Source organism: Antennarius striatus, chromosome 7, assembly GCF_040054535.1.
Source record: "Antennarius striatus isolate MH-2024 chromosome 7, ASM4005453v1, whole genome shotgun sequence".
In the NCBI taxonomy this organism is placed as follows: domain Eukaryota; kingdom Metazoa; phylum Chordata; class Actinopteri; order Lophiiformes; family Antennariidae; genus Antennarius; species Antennarius striatus.
Window position 1 is genome coordinate 12172934 of NC_090782.1, and position 27233 is coordinate 12200166.

General features: G+C 40.1%; 1 protein-coding gene and 1 pseudogene across 3 annotated transcripts in view; both read right to left on the bottom strand.

Moving 5' to 3' along the window:
* The window catches only part of lpp (LIM domain containing preferred translocation partner in lipoma), a 147047-nt gene that overhangs the window by 77537 nt on the left and 42277 nt on the right, over positions 1 to 27233 (bottom strand). For all 3 annotated transcript variants that reach the window (XM_068318489.1, XM_068318490.1, XM_068318491.1), the window contains one exon: positions 18689 to 18888. In XM_068318489.1, coding sequence (XP_068174590.1) covers positions 18689 to 18884 — 196 coding nt within the window. In that variant the 5' untranslated portion in view covers positions 18885 to 18888. The remainder of the gene's footprint in view (positions 1 to 18688; positions 18889 to 27233) is intronic.
* LOC137598728 (piggyBac transposable element-derived protein 4-like) lies at positions 9196 to 11125 on the bottom strand (annotated as a pseudogene).

A 27233-nucleotide genomic window follows, 5' to 3' on the forward strand; every position in this document is an offset into this window, starting at 1 on the left:
CCACGCTAATCCAAGGATTGCGTCTAACCACATGTTTCAGAAAGGATGAGGAGCTACGTGCCAAATTAAATTGTGATTTGGCTTCTCTTGGCACAAGATTTAAGACTGAATCATTTGACCATGTACTTCTAAGTACCAAACCAGACATGAGCTTTGCAAATTAGAGGCTTTTGTGAGACGTAATGGGAATTTGTTCCAATTCTAAGACTTTGATGAGTCCTGTTTAGAAATTCCATTTGCTTTCCATAGCTTTTATCTGTTTTCATCAGAATCTAATTGATGTCATCGATGAAGTTTATCGGAGGCAGCTGACCAAATTAATTAAGGTTGGTTTTCATTCGCCTTGACAAAACAGCTCAACGACAAAAAGAAAGCCAGAGATAATGCAGCATTGTGAGATTTGGACACGTGTGCATCTTGAGCATTACAACACTTCATAAATTGTGAACATTGCATTAAACATTCCCTCTGGGTGCTTGAAGGCCTCCATGTGAATTGTTTATATAATAACCCTGTGACCTTTGCTAAAACTTCAGAGTCTCACAGCTTCGCTAAACCTCTGGGAGAGAAAATAAAATATGCTGCTCGACAACAAGGCTCTGCCCCTGTCCTCCCTTCCATCTCGCTCCAGCGTGGATCCTCGTTCTCAGAGTATAAGTCACTTGTAACTTGTGGCTTACAGAGAATTAAAACATTAAGTTTCATGTGCATTTCTCTCGAACATCAGAGATGTTTGGGATTTATTATTTCAGGAAACAAGAGTTGTAAATGTTTCAGAGATGCATGATTTATTGAAAAGGTCTTAGAGTTCCGTAGGAACAGTGGAAAGCAAGACTTGGAGTCATTAAGCATCCTCGCTGAAAGGATCTTTCTGGTTATTTCCCCTTTGACCTGTTTTTCTAGTATCCATCCTCATGCCAGTCATTTAGGATTGAAATGTGTTAATGTGAAGCTCTAAGATACAAGCAGAGGTGCCGGCTGCCAGCAGTCTGACTCTTTTCTCTCATGAGCTCCAGCACTCCAAATTCAACTGATTCCATTATTCTCAGTAAATTAGCATTGTGTTCAAAAAAGGAATTCTCTACCTTCAAAAATTTTATTCAAAATAAATGATGGACATAAGAGGTACCATTTGAAAATATGATTTATTCTTTAAAGATGATTTAACTGGCTAGGTAAAAAAAAATGCTAATTTTGTTAATGATGTATTTGATAGGGACAAAAAGACCAAACTCTAAACAGCTGTCTGATGCTTGTGTAATTGTGTTTATGACAAATAATATTTTTCTCAACCATCTCTAAAAAGGCTTTCATGAGACAGAGAAGAACCATCACAACAGTGCAGTAACAACCTAAATAATGATAATGCCAAGGAGCAACAGAAATCCATGCTGTCAACACAAACTCCACCTGTGATACATGTATGCTCATAATTTTAAACTGAGAAAATATTTCACAGCCAAAAGATGAAGGATACAAATATTTTTAATGCATTTATTCTCCAAACAATATTGTCAAAAAAAGCATTTTTCAGCTTTTTTTGATTTATTTGCCTATCACCACCGCCAACTGTTCAACTTAGTAGCACCTGAGTACATTCCATGTAATTTAACAGTTATTTTTAATAAAAATATACACAGTGCTGCTTTTAGTCAAATGCTGTTGTGTGTAGAACTGAAGTTGAAGTCATGTGGTTGTAAATTACAACCAGTTACTGAAGACTCTTCTAGTAAAAATGCTGCATGAAGAAACAGTCAGAACCCAGGGAGAATCCAGTGTCTCATGAGCTCCTTTTATCAATGTGGTTTCATATTAAAGCTAAAAATAGCAATAAAGAACAGAACAAAAAGTGGCTATTTAAAAAGAGATTTAAAAAACCTTCAAATTTTGGAAAATAATAAACATACTTTAAAAAAATCCAACACATTTACTTTTAATGAAATGAGAGTTCTCCTTTACCAGAAAAACTTTTTGAAAGGATCCTTATCGAATGAGCTTCGATGTACATGTGACACACAGAAAACTTTTCACCTTCTTCTCTGCTTTTTTTGGATGTATTTAACACTTTTTAGATCTAGTAGTTTTAGATGGGTTCAAGGAAACTGTGTTGAATCTGCATCACCAATGAGACTAATACCATCCCAATGTAAAGTCAGCATGGCTTTGAGCTGTTAAGCACTTTGTACTCTGCTTCTGCCGTCAGGCTTTAAAGCCGGTCATGGTGAGAACAGCCTCTGTGCTGTGAATGAAGCTGGCTCCATTTGTGACAATAGGGAGTTGAAAGCTCCAAGTGAGCACTAATGAGAGAAGCAGCAGGAAGACCTACTTAATACGACAACTTCCCCTCTCTTTATTGAGTAATTACTTTAAAGTAGCTTCTTTGTGAACAAAGAATCCTAATCAGTGATTAAAGTTATTTGAGAGGCCATGAGAAGTATAATTGGCTATCGGAACCAGAGTATCGTTGTGGGAGGGGGCGGGGAGTGTTAAGCTTGGAGATGGATCCAGCTGTGACACCAGGACAAATATTCAAATGTTTTTCGAGTAAGTGGTACATTCATACACTACAAACACTTCACACATACAGGATATGACTAATGACTGGCAGCTGTAGTGGTCTAACATGTCAACGTGTACACACTCTGAGCTCAGGTTTGGCAATTGTTTGTTTTTTCATAGCGATTGACAGTTACTGGCAATTCTAGATGGCTAATAGGTAATCCAATTACCAGGGGGTGGACAAAGGGTGTGGGCGGAGTTAAGTCACCATGTGTCATGAAGCGCCACCAACCTCTGCATGTGTGTTTTAAATGATTAAGTCATGTGTCATGATTCAGTTTCAGTTAAAGGTTTCAGAGCATCAGGTTCATGAGAGGTTACATTGGTAGATGCTGTCAGAAAAGTTAATAAAATTACTTTTGTTATAATTTGTAGCTGAAAACAGAAAACAGAGTTTAATATTTGAAATGCAAATGATTTTATTAATCCCAAGGAGGAAACTATTCTTACAGTAAAAGACTGGATCTCATTCTTTACCAACAGTTGTCAGATGGATACATCAGCTGAGACCGAATCTTGTTCTCGTTCATGAAGTAAAGACATAGCTCTGTGTTCTCATGACTTTTGTGGGGCTTTTTTACTCAATCAGTGTTTACTTAAATTATATATAATTAATTATACACAATGTAGCCACAAGAGGCCACAAGTCAGTGTCTTATTGTGCCGGTCCCAAGCCCGGATAAATAAAGAGGGTTGCGTCAGGAAGGGCGTCCGGCGTAAAACTTTTGCCAAATCAAACATGCGAATCAAACCTATGACTTCCATATCGGATCAGTTGAGGCCCGGGTTAACAACGACCGCCATTAGCGCTGTTGACCTACAGGGTGCCAGTGGACATTGGACTACTTTTCATTGAAGAAAGAGAGGAGGAAAGTGTGATCGTAGGAAGAGAGAGAAAAGGAATGCCAAGAGTATAGGACTGAGAGTAGGGACGTCGAATGTTGGAACTATGACAGGAAAAGGTAGAGAGTTGGTTGACATGATGCAGAGGAGAAAGGTAGACATACTGTGTGTCCAGGAGACCAGGTGGAAAGGTAGCAAGGCTAGAATTTTAGGAGCAGGGTTCAAGTTGTTCTATCATGGTGTAGATAGAAAGAGAAATGGAGTAGGAGTTATCTTGAAGGAGGAGTTTGTTAGGAATGTCCTGGAGGTAAAAAGAGTGTCAGATGGAGTGATGAGTCTGAAGCTAGAAATCGAAGGTGTGATGTTCAACGTTGTTAGTGGGTATGCTCCACAGGTAGGGTGTGAGCTGGAGGAGGAGAAATTCTGGTTGTACTTTGATGAAGTAATGCAGAGCATACCAAGAAGTGAGAGAGTTGTCTTTGGAGCAGACTTCAATGGACATGTTGGTGCAGGAAACAGAAGTGATGAGGAGGTGATGGGCAGGTTTGGTATCCAGGAGAGGAACGCAGAAGGACAGATGGTAGTTGACTTTGCAAAAAGGATGGAAATGGCTATAGTGAATACTTTCTTCCAGAAGAGGCAGGAACATAGGGTGACCTATAAGAGTAGTGGTAGTAGCACACAGGTAGACTACATCTTGTGTAGATGGTGTAACCTGAAAGAGATCAGTGACTGCAAAGTAGTGGTAGGCGAGAGTCTAGCCAAACAGAATAGGATGGTGGTGTGTAGGATGACTCTGGTGGTGAGGAAGATGAAGAGGGCAAACGCAGACCAGAAGACGAAATGGTGGAAGCTGAAAAAGGAAGAGTGTTGCATGACTTTCTATATCATCATACGAAGTCTGCTAACAATGATGAATCTACTGAGCTGGTCACTTAACTTGATCAACAGAATTTTTTCCACCAGACCTGTTCGGAACTGGTGAGCACCATTGTCCAGATGGGACTTTTTTGACTGACTACATGCTGGACAGCTGGGATACATTCAAAACAATGTGTCTGGCCCCACTGGATGTGGAGTATGTCAAGGATGTGTACATCTTCACCACCATAACAATCGGGATAACAGCACTGGGTTTTGGTGTTTTCATACTGCACCGCAAGCTGAGAAAAGTGGGATTAAAACAGACCAAAGCACAAGAGGATACCGACCGAGCAGCAGAGGCAACGGCCAGGGTGTATAAGGAGGCTATGGCCATCATGCTGAATGAAGCCATAGCCAGGATGAGTGACCGGCATGAGGAGTCCAATGCTCGGCTCAAGGAGGATATCGACCAAAAGCTGGAGAAATGGGGAGAACGTTTGGATGTGAAGGCCAGAAACCGTGATGCTGAAGCCAGTGATTAGGAGTGTGGAAGGCACAGAAAGCAACATCAACTCAGCCACACAAAGCAAGTCTTTCCAACAGCGATTAATAATAAATTTGACAAGAAACAACCCTTGAAAGGAATAACAAAATGAACATTAACAAAATTCGGACTCTTCTCAAGAACTGATAAAGAGGTGTGCAAAGATGCACGACTATTGGACTAAATGGATGGGTCAAAACAACAATGTACCAGAATAAAATAATTGAAATTGATTTGTGACATGCAATGTATGTATTGGTTGACAATGAGCTGTAATGAGAGAGATGTTGTTGATCTAGGGGGTGGGAACCTTACAAGCCAATGGCTTCTACCCGTCAACCCTTTTTTTCTTTTTGGATGATATTGCTGATGTCTCAACACTGATGAAAGTAAAATCTGTTGTAATAACATGTCTGGAAAGAAGGAAATAAACTGAATAAACTGAAACTGAACTTTTAGGAAGGAGATAAGACAGGATCTGGGTGGTCAGGAGGTGCTTCCAGATGACTGGACAACTACAGCTAATGTGATCAGGGAGACATGTAGGAGAGTACTTGGTGTGTCATCTGGAAGGAAAGTAGATGAGACTTGGTGGTGGAATGAGGAGGTACAGGAGTACACAGAGAAAGAGGTTAGATAAGAAGAAGTGGGACACTGAGAGGACTGAGGAGAGTAGACAGGAGTACAGGGAGATGTAGCGTAAGGTGAAGGTAGAGGAAGCAAAGGCCAAACAAGGGGCTTATGTTGACTTGTATGATAGGTTGGACAGTAAGGAGGGAGAGACCAACCTATACAGGTGGGCAAGACAGAGAGACAGATATGGGAAGGACGTGCAGCAGGTTAGGGTGATTAAGGATAGGGATGTAAGTTTATTGACAGGTGCCAGTAGTGTGATGGGAAGATGGAAAGAGTACTTTGAAGAGTTGATGAACATGGAAAATGAGAGAGAACAAAGACTAGAAGAGATGACTGTTGTGGACCAGGAAGTAGCAAACATTAGACAGGATGAAGTGAGGAGGGCAGTGAAGAGGATGAAGAGTGGAAAGGCAGTCGGTCCTGATGATATACCTGTAGAGGTTTGGAAGTGTCTAGGAGAGGTGGCAGTAGAGTTTCTGACTGGATTGTTCAACGGGATCTTAGATAGTGAGAAGATGCCCAAGGAATGGAAGTGTGCTGGTGCCCATTTTTAAGAACAAGGGAGACATGCAGAGTTGCGGCAACTACAGAGGAATAAAGCTGATGAGCCATACAATGAAGTTATGGGAAAGAGTAGTGGAAGCTAGACTAAGGGCAGAAGTGAACATTTGTGAGTAGCAGTATGCCAAAAAAAGAATACTACAGATGCAGTATTTGCTTTGAGGATGTTGATAGAGAAGTACAGAGAAGGCCAAACGGAGCTGCATTGTGTTTTTGTAGATCTGAAGAAAGCTTATGACAGGGTGCCCAGAGAGGAACTGTGGTATTGTATGAGGAAGTCTGGTGTGGTAGAGAAGTATGTTAGAGTGGTGTTGACATGTATGAGGACTGTAAGACAGTGGTGAGGTGTGCTGTAGGTGTGACAGAGGAGTTCAAGGTGGAGGTGGGACTACACCAGGGATCAGCTCTGAGCCCCTTCTTGTTCGCTATGGTGATGGACAGGCTGACAGACGAGGTTAGACAGGAATCTCCATGGTCTATGATGTTTGCAGATGAAATTGTGATCTGTAGTGAGAGCAGGGAGGAGGAGAAGCTAGAGAGGTGGTGGTTTGTCCTGGAAAGGAGAGGAATGAAGGTCAGCCTCAGTAAGACAGAGTACATGTGTGTGAATGAGAAGGACCCAAGTGGAAGAGTGAGCTTACAGGGAGAAGAGATCAAGAAGGTGGAGGATTTTAAGTACTTAAGGTCAACTGTCCAGAGCAATGGAGAGTGTGGAAAAGAGGTGAAGAAGCGTGTACAGGCAGGATGGAACGGGTGGAGAAAAGTGTCAGGTGTGATGTGTGATAGAAGAGTTTCAGCTAAAATGAAAGGAAAGGTGTACAAAACTGTGGTGAGACCAGCGATGTTGTTTGGTCTAGAGACAGTGTCACTGAGGAAAAGACAGGAGACAGAGCTGGAGGTAGCAGAGATGAAGGTTCTGAGGTTCTCTTTGGGAGTGACCAGGATGGATAGGATCAGGAATGCGTACATCAGAGGGACAGCACATGTTAGAGGTTTTGGAGATAAAGTCAGAGAGGCCAGACTGAGATGGTTTGGTCATGTCCAGAGGAGAGATGGTGAATATATTGGTTGAAGGATGCTGAGTTTTGAACTGCCAGGCAGTAGGCCTAGAGGAAGACCAAAGAGGAGGTTTATGGATGTAGTGTTGGTGTGAGAGAAGAGGATGCAGAAGATGGAGGCAATTGATTCGCTGTGGCGACCCCTGAAGGGAAAAGCCGAAAGGAAAAGAAGAAGATATATAAATAATTATACACAGATAAAGTCTGCATGTCTTTTGTTTTTTTCCATTTATTTTCATTACTTAGGGGGGATTTTTTTAAGGGTGGAACAGATTCAAATGAAATCAGTTATTTTAAATTGGAAATTTATTTGTTTGACTTACGAGCTCATTCACGGAACAAATTAAGCCTGTATCTCAATGTACTACTCTGTGTGTATATGTACTGTATGTATGCATTTTTTTGCGCACATACAGGCCCACACACACACACACACACACACACACACACACACACACACACACACACACACACACACACACACACACACACACACACACACACACACACACACACACACACACACACACACACACACACACAAACCCACAGATGGGCAGATACTTCTCCAGTTCCATACTGTGGTCCACACTGGAGTTGAACAAACCAAGTCCCTGTGGATTGAGTTACTGCCCCCCCAGAAGAAGCAGCAAAGGAAAAAGGACATACTTACTGATTCTAGACAAGTACATTTCAAATTGTTCTGCTGTGTAATACGGATTAGAAAATTCTGCGGGGCTGATGGCTGAGCATATGTTTACAGATTGACATGTGTACAATATTATCAGTTACACGTATGTTAGAGTTGGCCATCTGGTCTGGACAGACTTGGGACAAAGCCTGACACAACTGACTGCCTTTTGCAAACATCCAACAGAAGAACAAGAGATCAAACAGCAAACTTCAGACAGAGTCCTACCACACAGAGGAAACAATGGAAACCCGTTGTTTGCAGGTCTCTGTGCATCTGGGCTCACACACCACAAACAATCCCCCTCAAATTGATTTAAAGCTGAAAGCCTGATTTGCTGATATCTGCAACGATGAAAATATGGGCAGAGGAATTAGATGACATGTTTGTGTGTCATGTGACAGCATCTCTCACTTCAATGCTTTGTGTTTAAGCTATTTAGCTTCAGCAGCACTTCATTTCTTTATGGCCATTGTCTCACATTTCCACAAACTTTAAGTAATCTGTTGTAAAAAGCCAGGAAGACCAGAGACATGGCTTCTTATTTAGTAGCAAAAAAATCCATAATCCCTTCCAGACAAAATGGACAAAGTGTTTTATGTCCTGGGTGTCACTCCGCATGCTTTATCTCCACAAACCCATTCCAAATATGCTGTGGCAGAGGTTGAGAGCACACTGTTTTGACATAATTATGGACCCATTTTATTCCATCTTCCGCTGGAGAGGAGCAGCTGAGCCCTGCACTTAATTAGCATGATATGTATAGAAGAGTGATTTATGACTTCATTTGGTTTAGAGATGCAAGGAAGGGATTTGAGGTCTTTGGAGATCTACTTGTTTTAACTGTAAAAAAGCAGACCATAATTGGCTTCTGCTACCCTTAAGAGAATTCCCATGGGAAGAGAAATTCGGATCTTGAACAATAGGAGGATTATGTTTTTGTGTGAAAGCAAAGAAACAAACACTGAAAAAGGTGAATGGTTAAAAGCCAGAGCTGGCCTTTTTATCTTCAAGTCAGGCTGAACAATTAGTGTCCCAGAATGGTGAAGGAGTGATTCGCCAGAGAGGGGAGCCCTGCTGTCATACAAACAAACAGGAGAGAGAGTAAATGAAGCCTGTCTAATGTCACTGCTGTGTAAACACCCGCATGACATGAAACCTGTCCAAGCAGCTCCTGCTCTCTGAGAATCTAGCATGAACTCAGAATTGGTTCTTCACAATGTTGTGTACCTGCACATACATCAACCTGCAACCAAACGCCATGACTCCATGGTGCTTTAAAGTGACTTCTAAGAGGATTCCCATTAATTGCATTAATTGTGTGTGTGTGTGTGTGTGTGTGTGTGTGTGTGTGTCTGTGTGTCTGTGTGTCTGTGTGTGTGTGTGTGTGTGTGTGTGTGTGTGTGTGTGTGTGTGTGTGTGTGTGTGTGTGTGTGTGTTTAGATGCATGTGTGGCAAAACGTGACACTTTTTGTGTGTTCTTTGCAGATATATTTCTTGCACTTGAAGCACAATTCGTTTGTCTTTCTGTCCTTACTGCTTGGGCAGACCTGACACCTCTTTCTTTTAGAAACAGGTGTCCTGAATTGGGTTCTGGCTGTGGCTGGTCTGGTTGGTGTTGAGGCAGGGCTGGCTGAGGAGGATGCTGGCGAGGATGGTCTTTGTGTTGCTGATGATGTGGACAGAGTGGTAGGTGAGCTCTGTAGCTGTCTGACTAAGGCTGTGGCATCTGGGTCTCGGGGAACCCGCTGCCTTTGGTCAATGTGTGGCTTGACAAGGGAATTTCCAAGCTCCTCAAGAAACATTCTCCACTTAGCTTTTTTGGTTGAGTTCCACCCTTGGTGGATGTGGGTCCACAACACAAATGCATTAAATGCAGACACATCAAGCATGTTGTAAAACACAAACATTGGCCATCTCCTGGTCATTTGCTGGCAAGTGTAGGTGGCAGTCAGCTTGTCTAGGTTGTCCACTCTTCCTTTGTTCTTGTTGAAGTCAGGGATAATTGTGGGCTTTTTATCACTTCCTGATGACACAGTTGCATCTTTGTGAAGAGTAGACATCAGTATCACATTCCTTCTTTTTTTTTGGATAGTATGAGACAACAATGGTGGTGTCCGTAAAAGCAAACTTTGAGGAAAGTGGAGCCCTGTCCAGCAGGCAGCTCAGGTATGTTCTTCTTCACTGTGCCCATGGTACCATGGTAAGTTTCCTCCTGAGAAGTTCTTGTCCAAGGTCAAAGCTGGTAAAAAAAATTGTCACAAGTGATATTGTGACCCTGCAGGCCAGTAGTCATATCAAGGACCACACGTTTTCCTTGGTTATCCTCAGGGATGCCACTCAGGGGAGAAGACGTTCATCCGCCATCACCTCTGGTCCTGGGTTGAACATCAGTGGAAGGAGCTGCACCCATTTCTCCCAGACATCCCTGATGGGAGCAAGCTTGTCAGATCTTGCTCTGGTATCCCTGTTGTCAAATCTGAGGACTCGTGATATCATTCAAAAGGTCTGAAGTGACATTGTTGCCCGGAAAATATTTCTGCCTGTCGATGCATTCCAGAGACTATCAGTGGCCTCATTGCAGGATTTGTACACTCCAGCAAGAAGAACATCAATATAAGCATCCAGGCATTCCTCATCCATGTCTTTCCACACATCGCCATGGACTTTTTTCCCTTCAAGGTTTGTCATAGCAATTATGACTCTTTTTATTGACAATGGCATAAACAGCTCAAAACATGTTTTGATATCACTGACAGCAAACCTAGTGATTCCAGAGGTCTTTTTGATGACATTTTCAGCAGCTGGCTGTGACAGCTGACAGTGCACTTATGATTTCAGTTTTGGCTCTAATTATAGCTTTATAAGCTTATTTTATAACCGGGTTGAAACCGACCCTAACACCACAAAGGTAACAATTTCAGCCAGAGCATTTTTTAATTTAGTGGGGGAAAAAATGTGGGATATTATTTTGTTGAAATAGAGGTTCCTGACAAAGTCAAAAAGCCTTGATGCAATAAACGCAGTTTTGTGATAGTTTTATGAATTTAAAGTTTAGAACAGGTCGGTGGCGACCCTAACAACAGACGAAGGTTAAATATAATTACCATTTCATGGATAAACAGCATGCTCCCTGCGCTTGTTAACAGTCACAACTAAGATGTTTTCAGAATCCAAGATCACATGTAAAAGCTGGAACTGCCATAATGTGATTTACTATCAAATAAGAAATGTGTGCCGTACAGTAGAGCTACGCTGAATGATTAGGCTGACTCATTAGTTTTCTCAGACATAATGTTAAATGTGTATCACCATCACATAACCTGTCCATAGCTTCTCCTCTGGACAGTAAATGTCTTGGTTACACATTGCTTTAGAAAAGTGGGTACAGGATAAATCCAAGTATCACGTTTGTTTAGAACCTCACATAGAGTGGCTGAATAAAAACCATCCACAGCCATGTATTGTTGACTTGAATTGCACCAAAAAATACTCATGTATAGGTATTATAATATTAATATGCAGTTTCATTAACTCATAATTTGTAAAATATTTCCTGCGAAAATAAAGACACACAAATTTACTATAAAAATTCCTAGATTCGCTTTACTTTAAACAAAATTTGACAGGTTTTTTTTTAAATCATTTCATTCATTTTTGCATGACTTTTAAATGTAATAAAATGCCCCATCTCACAATGTTCAAGGAAGTAATATGAATATGCTGTTTGTGCAATCGTTTGGATCCTCACCAGTTTTGACATGGTCCTCTCCTGGCCACACACAGGCTTCACCAGGTTTTTGTTTCATCCTGCAAACCAATAACTGTACAACCAAAAGGACTAAATTATCTAACCCTTTAGCAAAGGGAGTAGAAATGACAGCAATACTACAGCCGTCACACACATTTTACTTAATATCCGAAGAGGATAAATTCTATTTGTATAAATTGTATTAAAGGAAGCTTCCAGCCGCTGGATGGTTCTTATGACGGCAGCTGACTGGAACTGGAGCGACATTATTGTTAGCAGACGTGCTGTTATCTTCCAGACTGAAGCCTGCAGCATGTCATAAAAGGTATAGCACCAATGTTTGTTCATACTTAACATGATGTTTTCTGTCCTTTGGAACCATTAGTTATGTTACAAACCCACTGTGCTGTTTTGCTGGTATTTACTCAAAAGTCAAAAATGATTTTTGTTTACAATATTAAGAGTGCATGACCACGATTCTAAATGTCAGAGGAACTGATGTAATCAAATAGTTTTTTTTTTCATTGCACACTCATTCTGAAATCATACTCAGCAGTTATACTTCCTTCGAGGGTGCTGACGTTGCAGGATATGGCAAAAATAATCAACAATTACATGATTTGGAGAAGTGACTAACAGATGAAATGTTGCACAATATAGAACCGAAGTTAAACATGACAACAAACAAGACGAGAAAAACTTTAAAGAAGATGAACATAATCACAAAGGTTACTTACAGAGACTTAACACACACTGCAGAAAAAGTACTACAAGAAGTGAATAAATGTGTTCTACTTTAAAGAAAGTGTCCATGTGCCCAGAGCATAAGACTGTGGTTTCCATGGGGACACCACCACAGTCATCGGTGGATTTCCTGTTAATTCTCCTGGTGACACTGATGAGGGACTTTGATATAACAACCGGTAGTCAGCTCGCCTGTGGCCAGCCGGAGGAATAAAGGAATAAAAACAGCTTATGCACACGTTCAACACTTTTCAACTGATCTGAGTAAAAACTTAGTGGAATTCTGGTAACTTTGTCTGTAGATTAAAACGGCACTGCTCAGATGTTTGCAATTTTGATGTTATTATAAAACTTATTAACCTTAATAATAAGCAGGACTAACATTCTGAAACAATTTCACCATTTCACGGTCAAAAAAAGTCACAACTAATTTAACGTTTGGTGGATTCCCCAACAAAATTCATATAGTTGAATTAAGCTCTTCATTTCCCCTAAAAATAATAATAATATTACAACCTTCTGAATGAAGCTGCGAATTATGACCCACAGCGGACATGTATGTTCATGTGTGAATAGAATCGATTACTGTAACTTAATTTACGAAGCTGACAGAGAGACAGCACAGATGAAATTAGTCAATCAAATAACAAATGAAATTAAATTGTAAATAGAATCTCATGTGCACATACAAAAAAAGGAAATCATGAGACATCAGTGTCATGAAAGAAAATACTAGTGATTGGAGTCATCAGAAACTGACTGCAGGAATCTGACCCCTTGTCCTCGACATCATGTTTAACAGTCTGTTCCCATGTGTAGCTTCCACTGAAATAGAGAAGTCCCAGAGAGCGCTGGGTAGACGTTAAGTTGTCATCACTCTGGGTGTGTTGATCTACGCAGACAGCTGCACAGAAATCCAAAACCACACGTGCAAAACATTTAGGCGAGGATATAATTTCTGTGATTTTAAATAAAACCCAAAAGGAAAGCTGTTAGTATAAAAGAGGCGTGTGAGGTAAAAGATGGTTCAAGGGAGGTCAGGATAGACCACAATGCATTGCACCTGCTACATCCTCTGTCCGCAAATAGCATGAAGGCTTTTTAACTATTTTTCAAACACTGACAACAAATAATAAATGACACATGGGTGTCAATACTGCTGGAAGTAAACTCAACCTAACATGGTTTAGAAAGACAGTTCAGTCAGTATTTTATTGCAGGGCGATTGCACTGAATTGCATTGTCTTTTAATCATGCTAAAAATCAAAATTGCACAAACAAAGAAAAAAATATTTTAGTTCAGATTTTCAGAAAAAAAGTTACATGACAGGAGTGTAGCACCGGCTGCTCTACATGCTAAAGCGATCACAACCGACCTCGCAGCACATGTCACACAAGATGATTTGTTGCAAGGACTTTTGCATGAAGGATCACTGTCTGAGAATTACATGTCTTTCAGTTCCTCCTGCTGGGGCTTAAAGGAGAACAACTTCTAAATAAAATCTGAGGGGAGACCTGGATAACATCCTGGCTTGTCTGACCGGCTTTTTTGTCCACATGGTAAACATGACCTCACACTGTTCATGGTGGGCTGGGTGCTGGCTGCTGCCAGACAAAGGGACATCAAGGCTCTGTGCCAAATTGAGTCGTCCTTAATTTTTACGCTAATCCTCAGTTTTACGTCAGCTGGACCACACATTTGATATAAAAGATATTAAATAAATGAATACAGACAGATAATCTGTTCATAAAGACGTCTTATCCTTGGACAAGTGGGGATGTCTCCTGATGGCTTTACATATTTGCATGTTCAAAACGCAGACAACAACCAGTCATCAGCATCTTTATTAAAATTAATGTCAATGAAAAATAATCCTGCGGCAGCCAAATGTCAAAGAATTTTACAAGTTGAATACTCATTTTAAATGTTGAAACTGAATGAAAAGGTAAAAGCTATGAGATTCAACCGTGGTATTAATTAGTTTTCACTCCGTATTTCAATCAACAACTAAATCTAAACTTAAGTAAATCTTAATAATGAAGAAAAATTCCAAGCATTAACAAATGTATGCATTACTGTCACAGTCAATGAGCAGTGACAGGGAAAAAGAAAACAATTGGATTTAACATTTTTGATTTGGTTTTGGTTTTTTTCATGTCATGAAGGTCATGAGATTTTAACACTCTTCTTGTGGTACGGCTGAATTCACTGAAGTTAAGCATTTACAAAGTACAACATTACAACTGTTACAACATTACAACTGTATCACCCACAAATGCATCACCAACACCTTATATCACTCCATTAATCCTCTTAGCACCAAAACAAAGATTAATTGAGGATTAAATGCTTTTCCTAAAATTAAATATTGGGATTACATGCTGTTAACAACGCTACAAACCATCATAGGAATAATGGGAATGAATTTATCTCAATTTCCAAAAAAGGAAGAGATTGAAAAAAACAAGTGCAAAAACTATGATATCCATAGTTTATTTCTTTATTCAAAGTGTATTTGATTAAATATGATAAACTCTGAACACAAACCTCTACCTGTGAAGCTCCGTTTGCCAATTATGTCAGCAACTAAAATTACTTGTTGGGTATCACTACAGTTTTGTGATTATTTAAGAAAAATGATATTTCACTGATGGTGGTTGTTTTACCCATGAAGTTTGCTGCGAAACTGTTGATCCTCAAATGATCCTCAACAAAATTTAATTGACCAATCCACAAACTGTCTCTGCAAAAACACCAAAAATATCTATGCATAAATATATGACTAATCAGACAACAAAACAAACAAATAATCCAATGCTGGCAAAACTCAACCTCCCCGGAGGAGATAGATATGAACTGCCTGACTGTCGCTCCGACTATATAGAACAGTTGTAATACTGTACTTTGTAAACGCTGAACTTCATTGAATTCAGCCTTATCAGAAGAACAGTGATGTGAAACTGTAATTCATCTACTGGAGCTCCAAAGACATTTCTACTGAAGGCCAACTAATCAATCTACTAAAAAATAATATCATAAGCAGAAATCAGGACCAAACTGGAAGCCTCTCAAATACAACCTTCTCTGGACAACTACAACACCGTGTGGTAGTTGTTACTTTTATCCCACTGGTGGGCATAGGTCAAGCAGGAGCGAGAACAACTTTTACAAAAATTACATCTAAAGAAGCAAACAGGTTCACAATTCAAGCCAAACCCCCCACAGACAGCTGTGTTTTCACACTAACAGTGTGATCCCTGTTTTCTGAATATCTGAAATGCTCTCCTGTTGACAATATCTGGTTCACAGGGGAGTTGGAGGGGAGAGCTATAGATGATGTTTCACACACGTAGTGAATGGAGCAAGAGGAGATGTTTCAAGTTCAGTCTCACATTACTCACAGAGCAGAAAAACTTGGGTACTTGTTTGCTTTTTTTGATATAACAGAGAATTACAATTTATTTTTTATCCATCAAAGTGAAAATATTCTTTACAAAAAGCTGAATCTAGTTTTCCCCTAAATCGTTATTTACTTCACGCATATAACCAATCATCCAGAAGATTTAGGAGGAATTACCCTGATATTTTTATAACAGCCAAAGAGTGCTGTCTATTCACGGCACAAATGTTTTTTTTTCTATTTTAAGTTATGTACTTGTCTGAACACCAGGAGTCTTCATTTGCATTTAGTGTTTTTCTAACAGGCAACAAAAGACTTAATCTTATAATAAGATTTTCTCTCTCAACTGTTATTAGTCATGAGAGATGATAATAAATTGAGCATGGAGTCTCAACTGTTTCACATGAAACTCACTTATGCTCTGTTGAGGAGAGTCTTTGTTTTGGCTCAATCTAATTTTACAATATTATAAATTAGCTTTGCCTGAAATGTAAACTTTAATAATGTTGGTCTATTAAAAAAGGAACAACAGCTAAATCAATAAGTTAGAAATGAGAAATGATAGCCAGAAAAATTTGTTACCGAACATATTTATTACTGATGAATTACTATCAATATTTTCAGACAGACAAACTTGAATTCGAAGAGGCCAAAAAAGAACTGACAGACACGCATTCTGAAGACCTCAGTACTTACACTGTAGGTTTACTGGGCTTTACACACGCAACAAGGCCTTGTTCACATTAACATTTAGTACTACACTAATTAAGCCGAGCTTAAAGCAGCATTATGTGTACCTTAGGCTTCAAAATGGTATGGACGGGAATGCAGTTCCCATTTAGTTTAGTTCAGTCGGTAGAGGTGACCAGTGTACAGAAGCTCTGGCGGCCGACATTGGCTTGAATCCACTCACACTGTCACAAGACTTCCCCTTTCTCTCTCCTGCTTTTGCTGACATCATCTTTGTCTGTACCATCAACAAAGGCCTTTGAGCGCCGTAAGGTCTGTCTGACGGGGTGAATGGTTTCAGTCTCAAAGCTTGATTGCTCGTATTTGCACTATGTAACAGACGGGTTAGTGGGATCCCTCCAGAAATGCATTACACACTAAGTCACACACATCCTCACTATGATGGTGAAATTGGATCATGGTGAAAATATTGTCTGGTTTTCCCCCTTACATCTTTTGGATGTTTTGTTTCAGCTCGCTGTGATTCAAGAGTGTCGTGATAAACACATAACTTTCCCTGTTGCAAGAATAACTGCTATATGCTGCTAACTGAACCTCAGCATTCTCTGTGGTATCATGACAGAGACAAAGAGACGAGTGAGGATGTTGATGGAAGAGAAGATGATTAAGAAAGAGTGACTAATCAGCAAGCAAGACAAAATAGATCTTAAATTTGGTTTTCATTGTTGGCAGAAGTAGAATGAAAAAACAAACAAACGATGGACATTGACCTGGATTGCTTGCTGATGAACCAGTATGGAAGACTGGCTTGCTTGTTGTGACTTGTGTTGTTGGACTTGCATAATAAATTGTACATAAGCCAAGTCAGCCCATTTCAACAGAGGCTGAAAATGTCATATCCAGGTGCGAGCAGCATACCATCTCTGGATCAAGTTACGTGACCCTGGCACCCTACAGTTACTAAGGTTTGTACAATGAAACATAAGAATTTAAAACACAAACTCTTAGGATACAGAGTTTTGTTTCTATTTAATGTGCATAGTGTGTCTCACCAACTGTCACATAAACCTGGTAACGGTGTTTGTACCATATGTCACATAGAAACTGTGACACCAATTCCTACAATACTGATTAAAATCTATGCACAGAATGTACACATTTATTCTGTATAAATCATACATAAAAGACATTGTCTTAATTCGAAATTAAACGTCTACACCCATTATAGAGAAAAAAGCACATACTCTACCAGAAGCAACAACACCTAAAGTTGTAGAGAGTACAGAGCAGCTTGTAAGGCTACCAGTCTTGGAAAAACATTTCAAGCAAAATTGAGCAATCATAATATTGAGCTCAGATGACTTCACACCAAGTCACGAAATACCTGGTTCCTTTCAAACTCACCACTGTATCAGTTTGTTGAACAAAGCAAGCAATAAATCATAGATTCTTTTGAAGTGCTCTTGATGAAACACATATTATCTATCTATCTATCTATCTATCTATCTATCTATCTATCTATCTATCTATCTATCTATCTATCTATCTATCTATCTATCTATCTATCTATCTATCTATCTATCTATCTATCTATCTATCTATCTATCTAAGAGATAAGATAAGATAAGCCTTTATTGTCCCACAGCGGGGAAATTTGTGCGATCGTGGCAGCGGGGGGGGGGGGTTATTAAACATTTGTGAGCAATCTGTCAGTTGTGAAGAAGGTGGATGCCAGTTTTCACAAAGTTTCACGTGTAAAAGTTGCATACACATTGGATTCAGGTTTCTTATTATATTTTGGAGAAAAAGAACAATTTTTATGCTGGTTATACAATTTTATTTTGTTGTATTTATCCACCACACCTTAAAGGCCAGTCTGTGAAAATATTGTCTGACGGTCCTTGGCGCAAAGTAAGGGTATTAAAGTATTACCATGTCGTGTTTGTCCTGCTCTTGCATTTTATCCATACTAACTAGTCTTCTCTGTTTTGCAAGTGATTGTGAAAGCTTTGGACCAAAGGTCAAAAATATTATATGGGATGAAGTTGGATCGTTTTTACAAGTTTGTTTTGGGGGTTTTTCACAAATAATATCAGTATATGCATTTCCAAAATGGAAACCAACATTGTTTAGATTTACTTTTAAAATTGTATGGCCCAGGTGTGATCAAGCTAGGAACACAACAAAGTTACTGGGTTTGATACACAAATTATCTGCTGAGACAACAGGGGTTGGAGCATAAAATTGTTGGACATGTCGAGGAAGCCCATCAAATCTGTGTCTGGGGTGACACGGGTGAAAGCGCTGTGTTATTGGGTGACATTAAGTATTTCATGGTGTTGGTACCTGCAGGGTCTGAGTGGGTGGGTTCTCCCATCTGTTTGTAGGGGTTGAATTTTGGCTTAGGTGCGACCATAGGGGCAAATTTCTTGGGTGCCTGTTGCTGGGAGATGGAGATGCTCGCGCTACCCAAAGATGGAGTCGTCTCCATCCTGGCGGCCACTTGTCCCGTCTGGTTGTTGCTGTCCCCTGGGTTCCACATGGTTCTGGAGATGAGAGAAAGAGAAGCTGTTCAAACTGAAGATAAGTCCTGTGAAATCCTGGTTTGTGTAATATCGGTAAACACACAGTAGGTTACAAACACAGGTCTGACAATCACTGAAGGCATAGTGATGATCGAACACAAGACGATGAAGCAACAAAGAACTGTAATCAACACTTAAGCTTTAACAACTCAACATTTATGTTGTCAATATGAAGGTGCCGCCAGCTGGAATCACCAGTCGAAACGACACAATATGTGTTTCTACTAGGATCAGAGCACCAGTAGGCTGCTGGTGAAGTGAGAGACCTAGAAGATTTCTCCTACAGTCAAATAACAGATAGCAGTGATACTTGAATGTAATGACTACAGTACATTGATTCAGTTAATACATATAATTCATGTGCTATGGAATGTACCTATTAGAATCTTCTTGCAATTTCTTATATCCTATAGTTCTGTATATACTTCTGTTCATGTAACAGATATCAGATCAGTTGATCAGAGTGAGCATCCAGCTCACTCTGGATGCTCACTCATAATATAGAGCAAGTACCATCCAAGGAAATTGTGTCAAAGGAATTGAATAAAGGTCTTGTTTTGTAAACAGTTCTTTTACCGTTGTGATCAGTATTATTCAACTGAAAATAAATTCTTAGGCTGTTTAATATTAAAATGTGACAAAGCACAATTTCCTGATTTTCTCTGTTTTTGTGAGGACCTCAGTGTCAACTCTTTAAACAATATCAAAAAACATGAAACAAAGGTCAAAGTAAACACAAAATGCACGTTTTACAAATGTATTTTTATTTAACATCATTTTTGCCAACTGATAACCGGAGATCAGTCTCTGACATCATTGTGGTAGAATTCTGGGCCACTCTCATCCGTAGAGTTACTTTAGCGCAGCCACATTGGAGGGTTTGTGAGCATGAACTGCTTTTTCAGGTCCTGCCACAGAATCTTAACGGGGTTCAGGTCCAGGTTTTGACAGGGCCACTACAAACTTAAACTGTTTTGTTTTGAGCCAATCAGAGGCGGACTTTTTCCTATATTCGGGATCATCATCTTGCCGCTTAACCATGATCCAAGTGAACTTCAACTCACAGACGATCACGACTGCTGACCTGATACTTCCCCTTCAGAATTTTCTGGCGGAGAGTAGAATTAATGTCTCCCAAAATTATGGAAGATTTTCCCAGCCACAATGCAGCAAAGCAACTCCACTACATTGTACTGCCACTTCTAAGTCTGACCATGGGTATCATTTTGTGGAATGCCATATAGATATAATGGGAGTCCTGTCTCAGTAATAGTTCAAATAAGTACTCATCAAACCATGAAGTATTCCCCCAAAGGGTCAACAAGGTGCATGTGGAAAACTCCCACGAGGCTGAACTGTCATTAGGGTTCATTGCCTCTCTGCTCTGCCATGGACGCCCTTTTTCCTCAGCATCTTTGGAAAACTGATGCCATGAGCACTGACCTTTGAGGTTACATAGGCCCGTAGTTCATCAGATGTTTTGTCACTGCCTGAATGAACCTTTGTTATGCTTCCAAATGAATTTTGGAAGACTGGCCACTTCCAGGAAATTCATTATTTTTCCAAATGTTTAACTCTAGATAATGGGTCAAACTGTGGATCTGTTAAGTTTCCAGCACCTTAGAAATAACTTTGTAAACTTTCTCAGATGAATGAGTGGAAAAACACTTTTTAACCATGCTGCTTTTCTAAAAAGTAATAAGGCAGCTTTTGTTCTACCCATATGAGAAATAATAAGCAGACAAGTTCTTATTAGGCCTTATCAGCTCATTTGCCTGAATAAAAAATAAGAAACCAGCTCAATGGTGAAGTTATTCTTCTTCTTTTCCTTTCGGCTTTTCCCTTCAGGGTCGCCACAGCGAATCAATTGCCTCCATCTAGCCCTGTCCTTTGAATCCTCTTCTTCATGTCCTCCCTCATTACATCCATAAACCTCCTCTTTGGTCTTCCTCTAGGCCTCCTGCCTGGCAGTTCAAAACTCAGCATCCTTCTACCATTATATTCACTATCTCTCCTCAGGACATGTCCAAACCATCTCAGTCTGGCCACTCTGTCTTTATCTCCAAAACTTCTAACATGTGCTGTCCCTCTGATGTACTCATTCCTGATCCTATCCTTCCTGGACACTCCCAGAGAGAACCTCAGCATCTTCATCTCTGCTACCTCCAGCTCTGTCTCCTGTCTTTTCCTCAGTGACACTGTCTCTAGACCACACAACATCGCTGGTCTCACCACAGTTTTGTACACCTTTCCTTTCATTTTATCTGAAACTCTTCTATCACACATCACACCTGACACTTTTCTCCACCCGTTCCATCCTGCCTGTACACGCTTCTTCACCTCTTTTCCACACTCTCCATTGCTCTGGACTGTTGACCCTAAGTACTTAAAATTCTCCACCTTCTTGATCTGTTCTCCCTGTAACCTCACTCTTCCACTTGGGTCCCTCTCATTCACACACATGTACTCTGTCTGAGTGCGGCTAACCTTCAATCCTCTCCTTTCCAGGACAAACCTCCACCTCTCTAGCTTCTCCTCCTCCCTGCTCTCACTACAGATCACAATGTCATCTGCAAACATCATAGTCCATGGAGATTCCTGTCTAACCTCATCTGCCAGCCTGTCCACCATCATAGCGAACAAGAAGGGGCTCAGAGCTGACCCCTGATGCAGTCCCACCTCCACCTTGAACTCCTCTGTCACACCTACAGCACACCTCACCACTGTCTTACAGTCCTCATACATGTCCTGCACCGCTCTAACATACTTCTCTGCCACTCCAGACTTCCTCATACAATACCACAGTTCCTCTCTGGGCACCCTGTCATAAGCTTTCTCCAGATCTACAAAAACACAATGCAGCTCCCTCTGGCCTTCTCTGTACTTCTCTATCAACATCCTCAAAGCAAATACTGCATCTGTAGTACTCTTTTTTGGCATGAAACCATACTGCTGCTCACAAATGTTCACTTCTGCCCTTAGTCTAGCTTCCACTACTCTTTCCCATAACTTCATTGTATGGCTCATCAGCTTTATTCCTCTGTAGTTGCCACAACTCTGCACATCTCCCTTGTTCTTAAAAATGGGCACCAGCACACTTCTCCTCCATTCCTCAGGCATCTTCTCACTATCTTCCAGATGACACACCAAGTACTCTCTTACCTCTTACCTTACCTCTCTTAAAGTATTCACTACAGCCATTTCCGTCCTTTTTGCAAAGTCAACTACCATCTGTCCTTCTGCGTTCCTCTCCTGGATACCAAACCTGCCCATCACCTCCTCATCACTTCTGTTTCCTGCACCAACATGTCCATTGAAGTCTGCTCCAATGACAACTCTCTCACTTCTAGGCATGCTCTGCATCACTTCATCAAAGTCCGACCAGAATTTCTCCTTCTCCTCCAGCTCACACCCTACCTGTGGAGCATACCCACTAACAACATTGAACATCACACCTTCTATTTCTAGCTTCAGACTCATCACTCTATCTGACACTCTTTTTACCTCCAGGACATTCCTAACAAACTCCTCCTTCAAGATAACTCCTACTCCATTTCTCTTCCTATTTACACCATGATAGAACAACTTGAACCCTGCTCATAAAGTTCGAGCCTTGCTACCTTTCCACCTGGTCTCCTGCACACACAGTATGTCTACCTTCCTCCTCTGCATCATGTCAACCAACTCTCTACCTTTTCCTGTCGTAGTTCCAACATTCAACGTCCCTACTCTTAGTCCTACAGTCTTGGCGCTCCTCTTCTCTTTCTTCGAGAGAACGCACTTTTCTCCTCTCCTTCTTCGACCAACAGTAATCCAATTTCCACCGGCGCCCTGTAGGTCAACAGCGCTAATGGCGGTCGTTGTTAACCCGGGCCTCAACCGGGTTAACAACGGTTTGATTCGCATGTTTGATTTGGCAAAAGTTTTACGCCAGATGCCCTTCCTCGCGCAACCCTCTGTATTTATCCGGGCTTGGGATAAGACACTGGCTTGTGTCCTCTTGCGGCTACATTTCAATGGTGAAGTTATTACCGGTTGTGAATCCTTATTTGACCTCCAACTTCATAAAACTGATTCATACCTGAGAATTAACAGGTTAAAAAAGTCCTAAACAACAGTGAAAAATACCTTTGTCAAAATTGTTTTCCAACATTTCTTTTGATTTGTGCTGTTAGTTATTATTCTGTCTCCACAAGTAGCACACGTCATAATTATTACAGTGTTTATATGATTCAAGCCTACTTTTTCTATTTCATCTATTGAGTCACACTTGAGAAGCAGATAAGAACAGTGTGTAAAAAAAAAACACAACAAAAAACAAGGTAAAATAAACAAAAAGATCTGACATGTGTTCATTAGCTCAATTAAAGTTTCACAGAGTAAAAGAGGAAACAGAATCACTTTGAACCTCTCATCCTGTCTTGCCAAGCCGACGTGAGAACAAATCAAAAAGGTGAAAAGAAGAGCGCTGAAAGTCTTCCATAACACAAAGGACTTAATAAGTCAATTAGTGACTGTTATAGTTGATGCAGCCACCCGGAAAGAGAACACACGATTAGATTTGATCAGCAACAGGACAGCGACCGACAAGTCATCCTTATTTGTTCTGAGATTAAAGTAACAAAGTGTCACAACCAGGTGCTGCTGACATTGACAGCAAATCAATATGAAGACTTTCATTTACCCATTATGCTGTATTTGTCTGGCCTTGTTACAGTTACAGTGAAAAGACCACTATAACACAGTGAAAGAACTTGTTATGTCTGAGAACACAAACATCCAGTATTTCACCACCGCATTCTGAAATCACATGAAATATTTGAACTATTTAGACGCTGTGTTTTTCCGTCTTTTTGTTTGTTGTGCTGTGTTCTGATGTTTCTGCTGTTTATTATCCTCCATCTGACTGATACAGGGTTTACATTCTTTCTTTGGAGCACAGTAGAAAAGCCCACGCACAATCATCTTTTAATATCTGCTCAAATCCCTGCTCCTGCTCGTGTCTGAATGTTTCTTACTTTTGATATTTTTTCCTGCTCTTAATGCTACGATTCAGACACACACCGGTGTCTCACATTCTCACACCCACCTGTCCTTTCAATGCAAATGCTTTCATTTCTCTGTGCTCAAATGGCTAACAAAATCAAAGATGAATTAAAAGAAGGGGAAAAAAAGAAATGATCTTAGCATGTGTGAGTACGACTCAATACATGACATTTCTGGATGTGGATATATTCTGTGATGATGACAAATAATCCACAGTGGGATGTCATTTTCAATGTACCCTAAACCCACTCAAATCAGTTTGCATCCCGTTTAAAAAAAACTTTATTAAAATAAGTTATTTTTGTACCATTTTAGAAACAGAATCAGCACAACCATGGAGGAGTTTTCTATATACAACACAATAAAATATGAGATACAACAAGCTCTCTAATTGGTTAGCAAGATGAGCCCACCTCAATGCCGGATATCTTTTTCAACACTGCTTATGCACCAAGAAAACCTGTGGCTAACTGCCATTGTTCTACCTGGTTCTACAATCTCAGTGACCAGGTGATCATGGAGAGGCTAAAAGGAAGAGCTGATAGACCACATTGGTCAAGAGATTGCTGGGAAACCACAGCCTACGGGGAAATATAGAAGAAATGCGAAAAGATTTTTTTTTTAAATTCTTGAATTTATCTTATTGAATTAATCAATCCAGTCATGATTTTTTACAAGGCATTTTGAGAGAGATTTTCAATATATTTTATTAATAACATTAATAATAATTATTATTATACATCATTTAATAGTAATATAATATATAATACTGCTAATTTTTATTTTAAATCTTGCAAATAATGTACTGACTCCTTTATTTTGCAAAGCAGTGATTAATCAATGCCAATGTGCTTATTATTTTTTGTTTAACATATTTATAACCAATTAGATAATCAATTTACTTAAATATCATACCTATTTATGTATATCTAGGCTATCATTTTATTGCAGTGCAGGTTTATAATGTTCTGTTTTATGTCTGACAGCTTTCACTTCTTCCACTGAACTCAAAACAATATTTGTTGTATACCAGAAACATAATGATGCTTATTTATGAAATATGGTCTGTTATTGATATTTTCATCTCACGTTCTAGTTTCTTACATTCCTCCTTTCCTTTACAAAAGTGGTATTCACAACTCAGGCCTGATCTGTATCAATCTCTAAGACATAATGTATGGCTATAGTTTAAGTTACAGTGCTTAGCTCCCCAGGAAATAAAGTAAATATTGTGTTTTAACATCTTCTATGCATCTGCTTTCTGAAACTGTTCCAGCAAGTAACCAAGTCGGAGTACACAGTGGACAGGTGAACAGTCTGTGGGAGGAAACCAGAGCTCCCAAAGTAAACCCACACACGTACAACATATGCAGCATACATCACGTACATGAACGGCTGCAGGAAATGGTGATGTCATGAAGTTTATGTAACTAAAGCTACTTTTTAATTAACTGATATTTAATCAGCGTGTAAAGGTCCGCTCTTCTCGATTTGATGTGCATTATCACATCAACTGAAAGCCCCATACCTATTTAATAATTATATGTTCTATATATACAGTGGCTTGCAAAAGTATTCAACGCCCTTGAACTTTTCCACATTTTTGTCACATTACAACCACAAACCTAAATATATTTCATTGGAATTTTATGCGAAAGACCAACACAAAGTGGCACACAATTGTGAAGAAGAAATACAATTTTATATGATTTTTAAAAAATGTTACAAATAAAAAACTGAAAGGTACAGTAAGTATTCAGCCCCCTTTTCTCTGAGCGCAACCAATTGCCTTCAGAAGTTGCGTGATGATTGCTGAATGATCAAATGTTGACGTAATGACTAAATAGAGTCCACCTGTGTGTAATCTAATCCGAGTACAAATACAGCTGTTCTGTGATGGCTTCAGAGGTTTGTTAAGAGAATATTGGGGAGCAAACAGCATCATGATGTCCAAGGAACACACCAGACAGGTCAGGGATGAAGTTGTGGAGAAGTTTAAAGCAGGGTTAAGCTATAAAAAGATTTCCCAAGCTTTGAACATCTCACGGAGCACTGTTCAGTCCGTCACCCGGAAATGGAAATTGTATGGCACAACTGCAAACCTACCAAGACATGGCCGTCCACCTAAACTTACAGACCAAACAAGGAGAGCATTGATCAGAGATACAGCCAAGAGGCCCATGGTGACTCTCAACAAATGCAGAGATCCACAGCTCAGGTGGGGGAATCTGTCCACAGGGCAACTATTAGTCGTGCACTGCACAAATCTGGCCTTTATGGAAGAGTGGCAAGAAGAAAGCCATTGTTAAAAGAAAACCATAAGAAGTCCTGTTTACAGTTTGCCAGAAGCCATATGGGAGATACAGCAAATATGTGGAAGAAGGTGGTCTGGTCTGATGAGACCAAAATTGAACTTTTTGGCCTAAATGCAAAACGCTATGTGTGGCAGAAAACGAACACTGCACATCACTCTAAACACACCATCTCCACTGTCAAACATGGTGGTGGCAGCATCATGCTCAGGGGGGGCTTCTCTTCAGCAGGGACAGGGAAGATGGTCGGAGTTGATGGGAAGATGGATGGAGCCAAATACAGGGCAATCTTGGAAGAAAACCTGTTGGAGTCTGCAAAAGTCTTGAGACTTGGGCGGGGGTTCACGTTCCAGCAGGACAACGATCCTAAACATAAAGTCAGGGCTACAATGGAATGGTTTAAAACAAAACATATTCATGTGTTAGAATGGCCCAGTCAAAGTCCTGACCTAAATCTAATCGAGAATCTGTGGCAAGATCTGAAAACTGCCGTTCACAAAAGCTCTCCATCTAATCTGACATGAGCTTGAGCTGTTTTGCAAGGAAGAATTGGCACAGCAAAAGGCTGCTCCACAAAGTATTGACTTGGGGGGGGGGGGCTGAATACTTTTGCAAACCGTACTTTTCAGTTTTTTATTTGTAAAAATTTTTATAAATCATGTATAATTTTCTTTCCACTTCACAATTGTGTGCAACTTTGTGTTGGTCCTTCACATAAAATTCCAATAAAATATATTTCTGTTTGTGGTCGTAACGTGACAAAATGTGGAAAAGTTCAAGGGGGCTGAATACTTTTGCAAGCCACTGTATATACACAGACAGAAGCACTAAGTGAACACCACACAAGACAAAGTGTACAAATGCACACCCGCCAACAACAATTCTTTACTAAAAGTGAGCCAATATAAAGCACACAGGCTGCAACAAAAGGCTGCATCCGCACTGAAA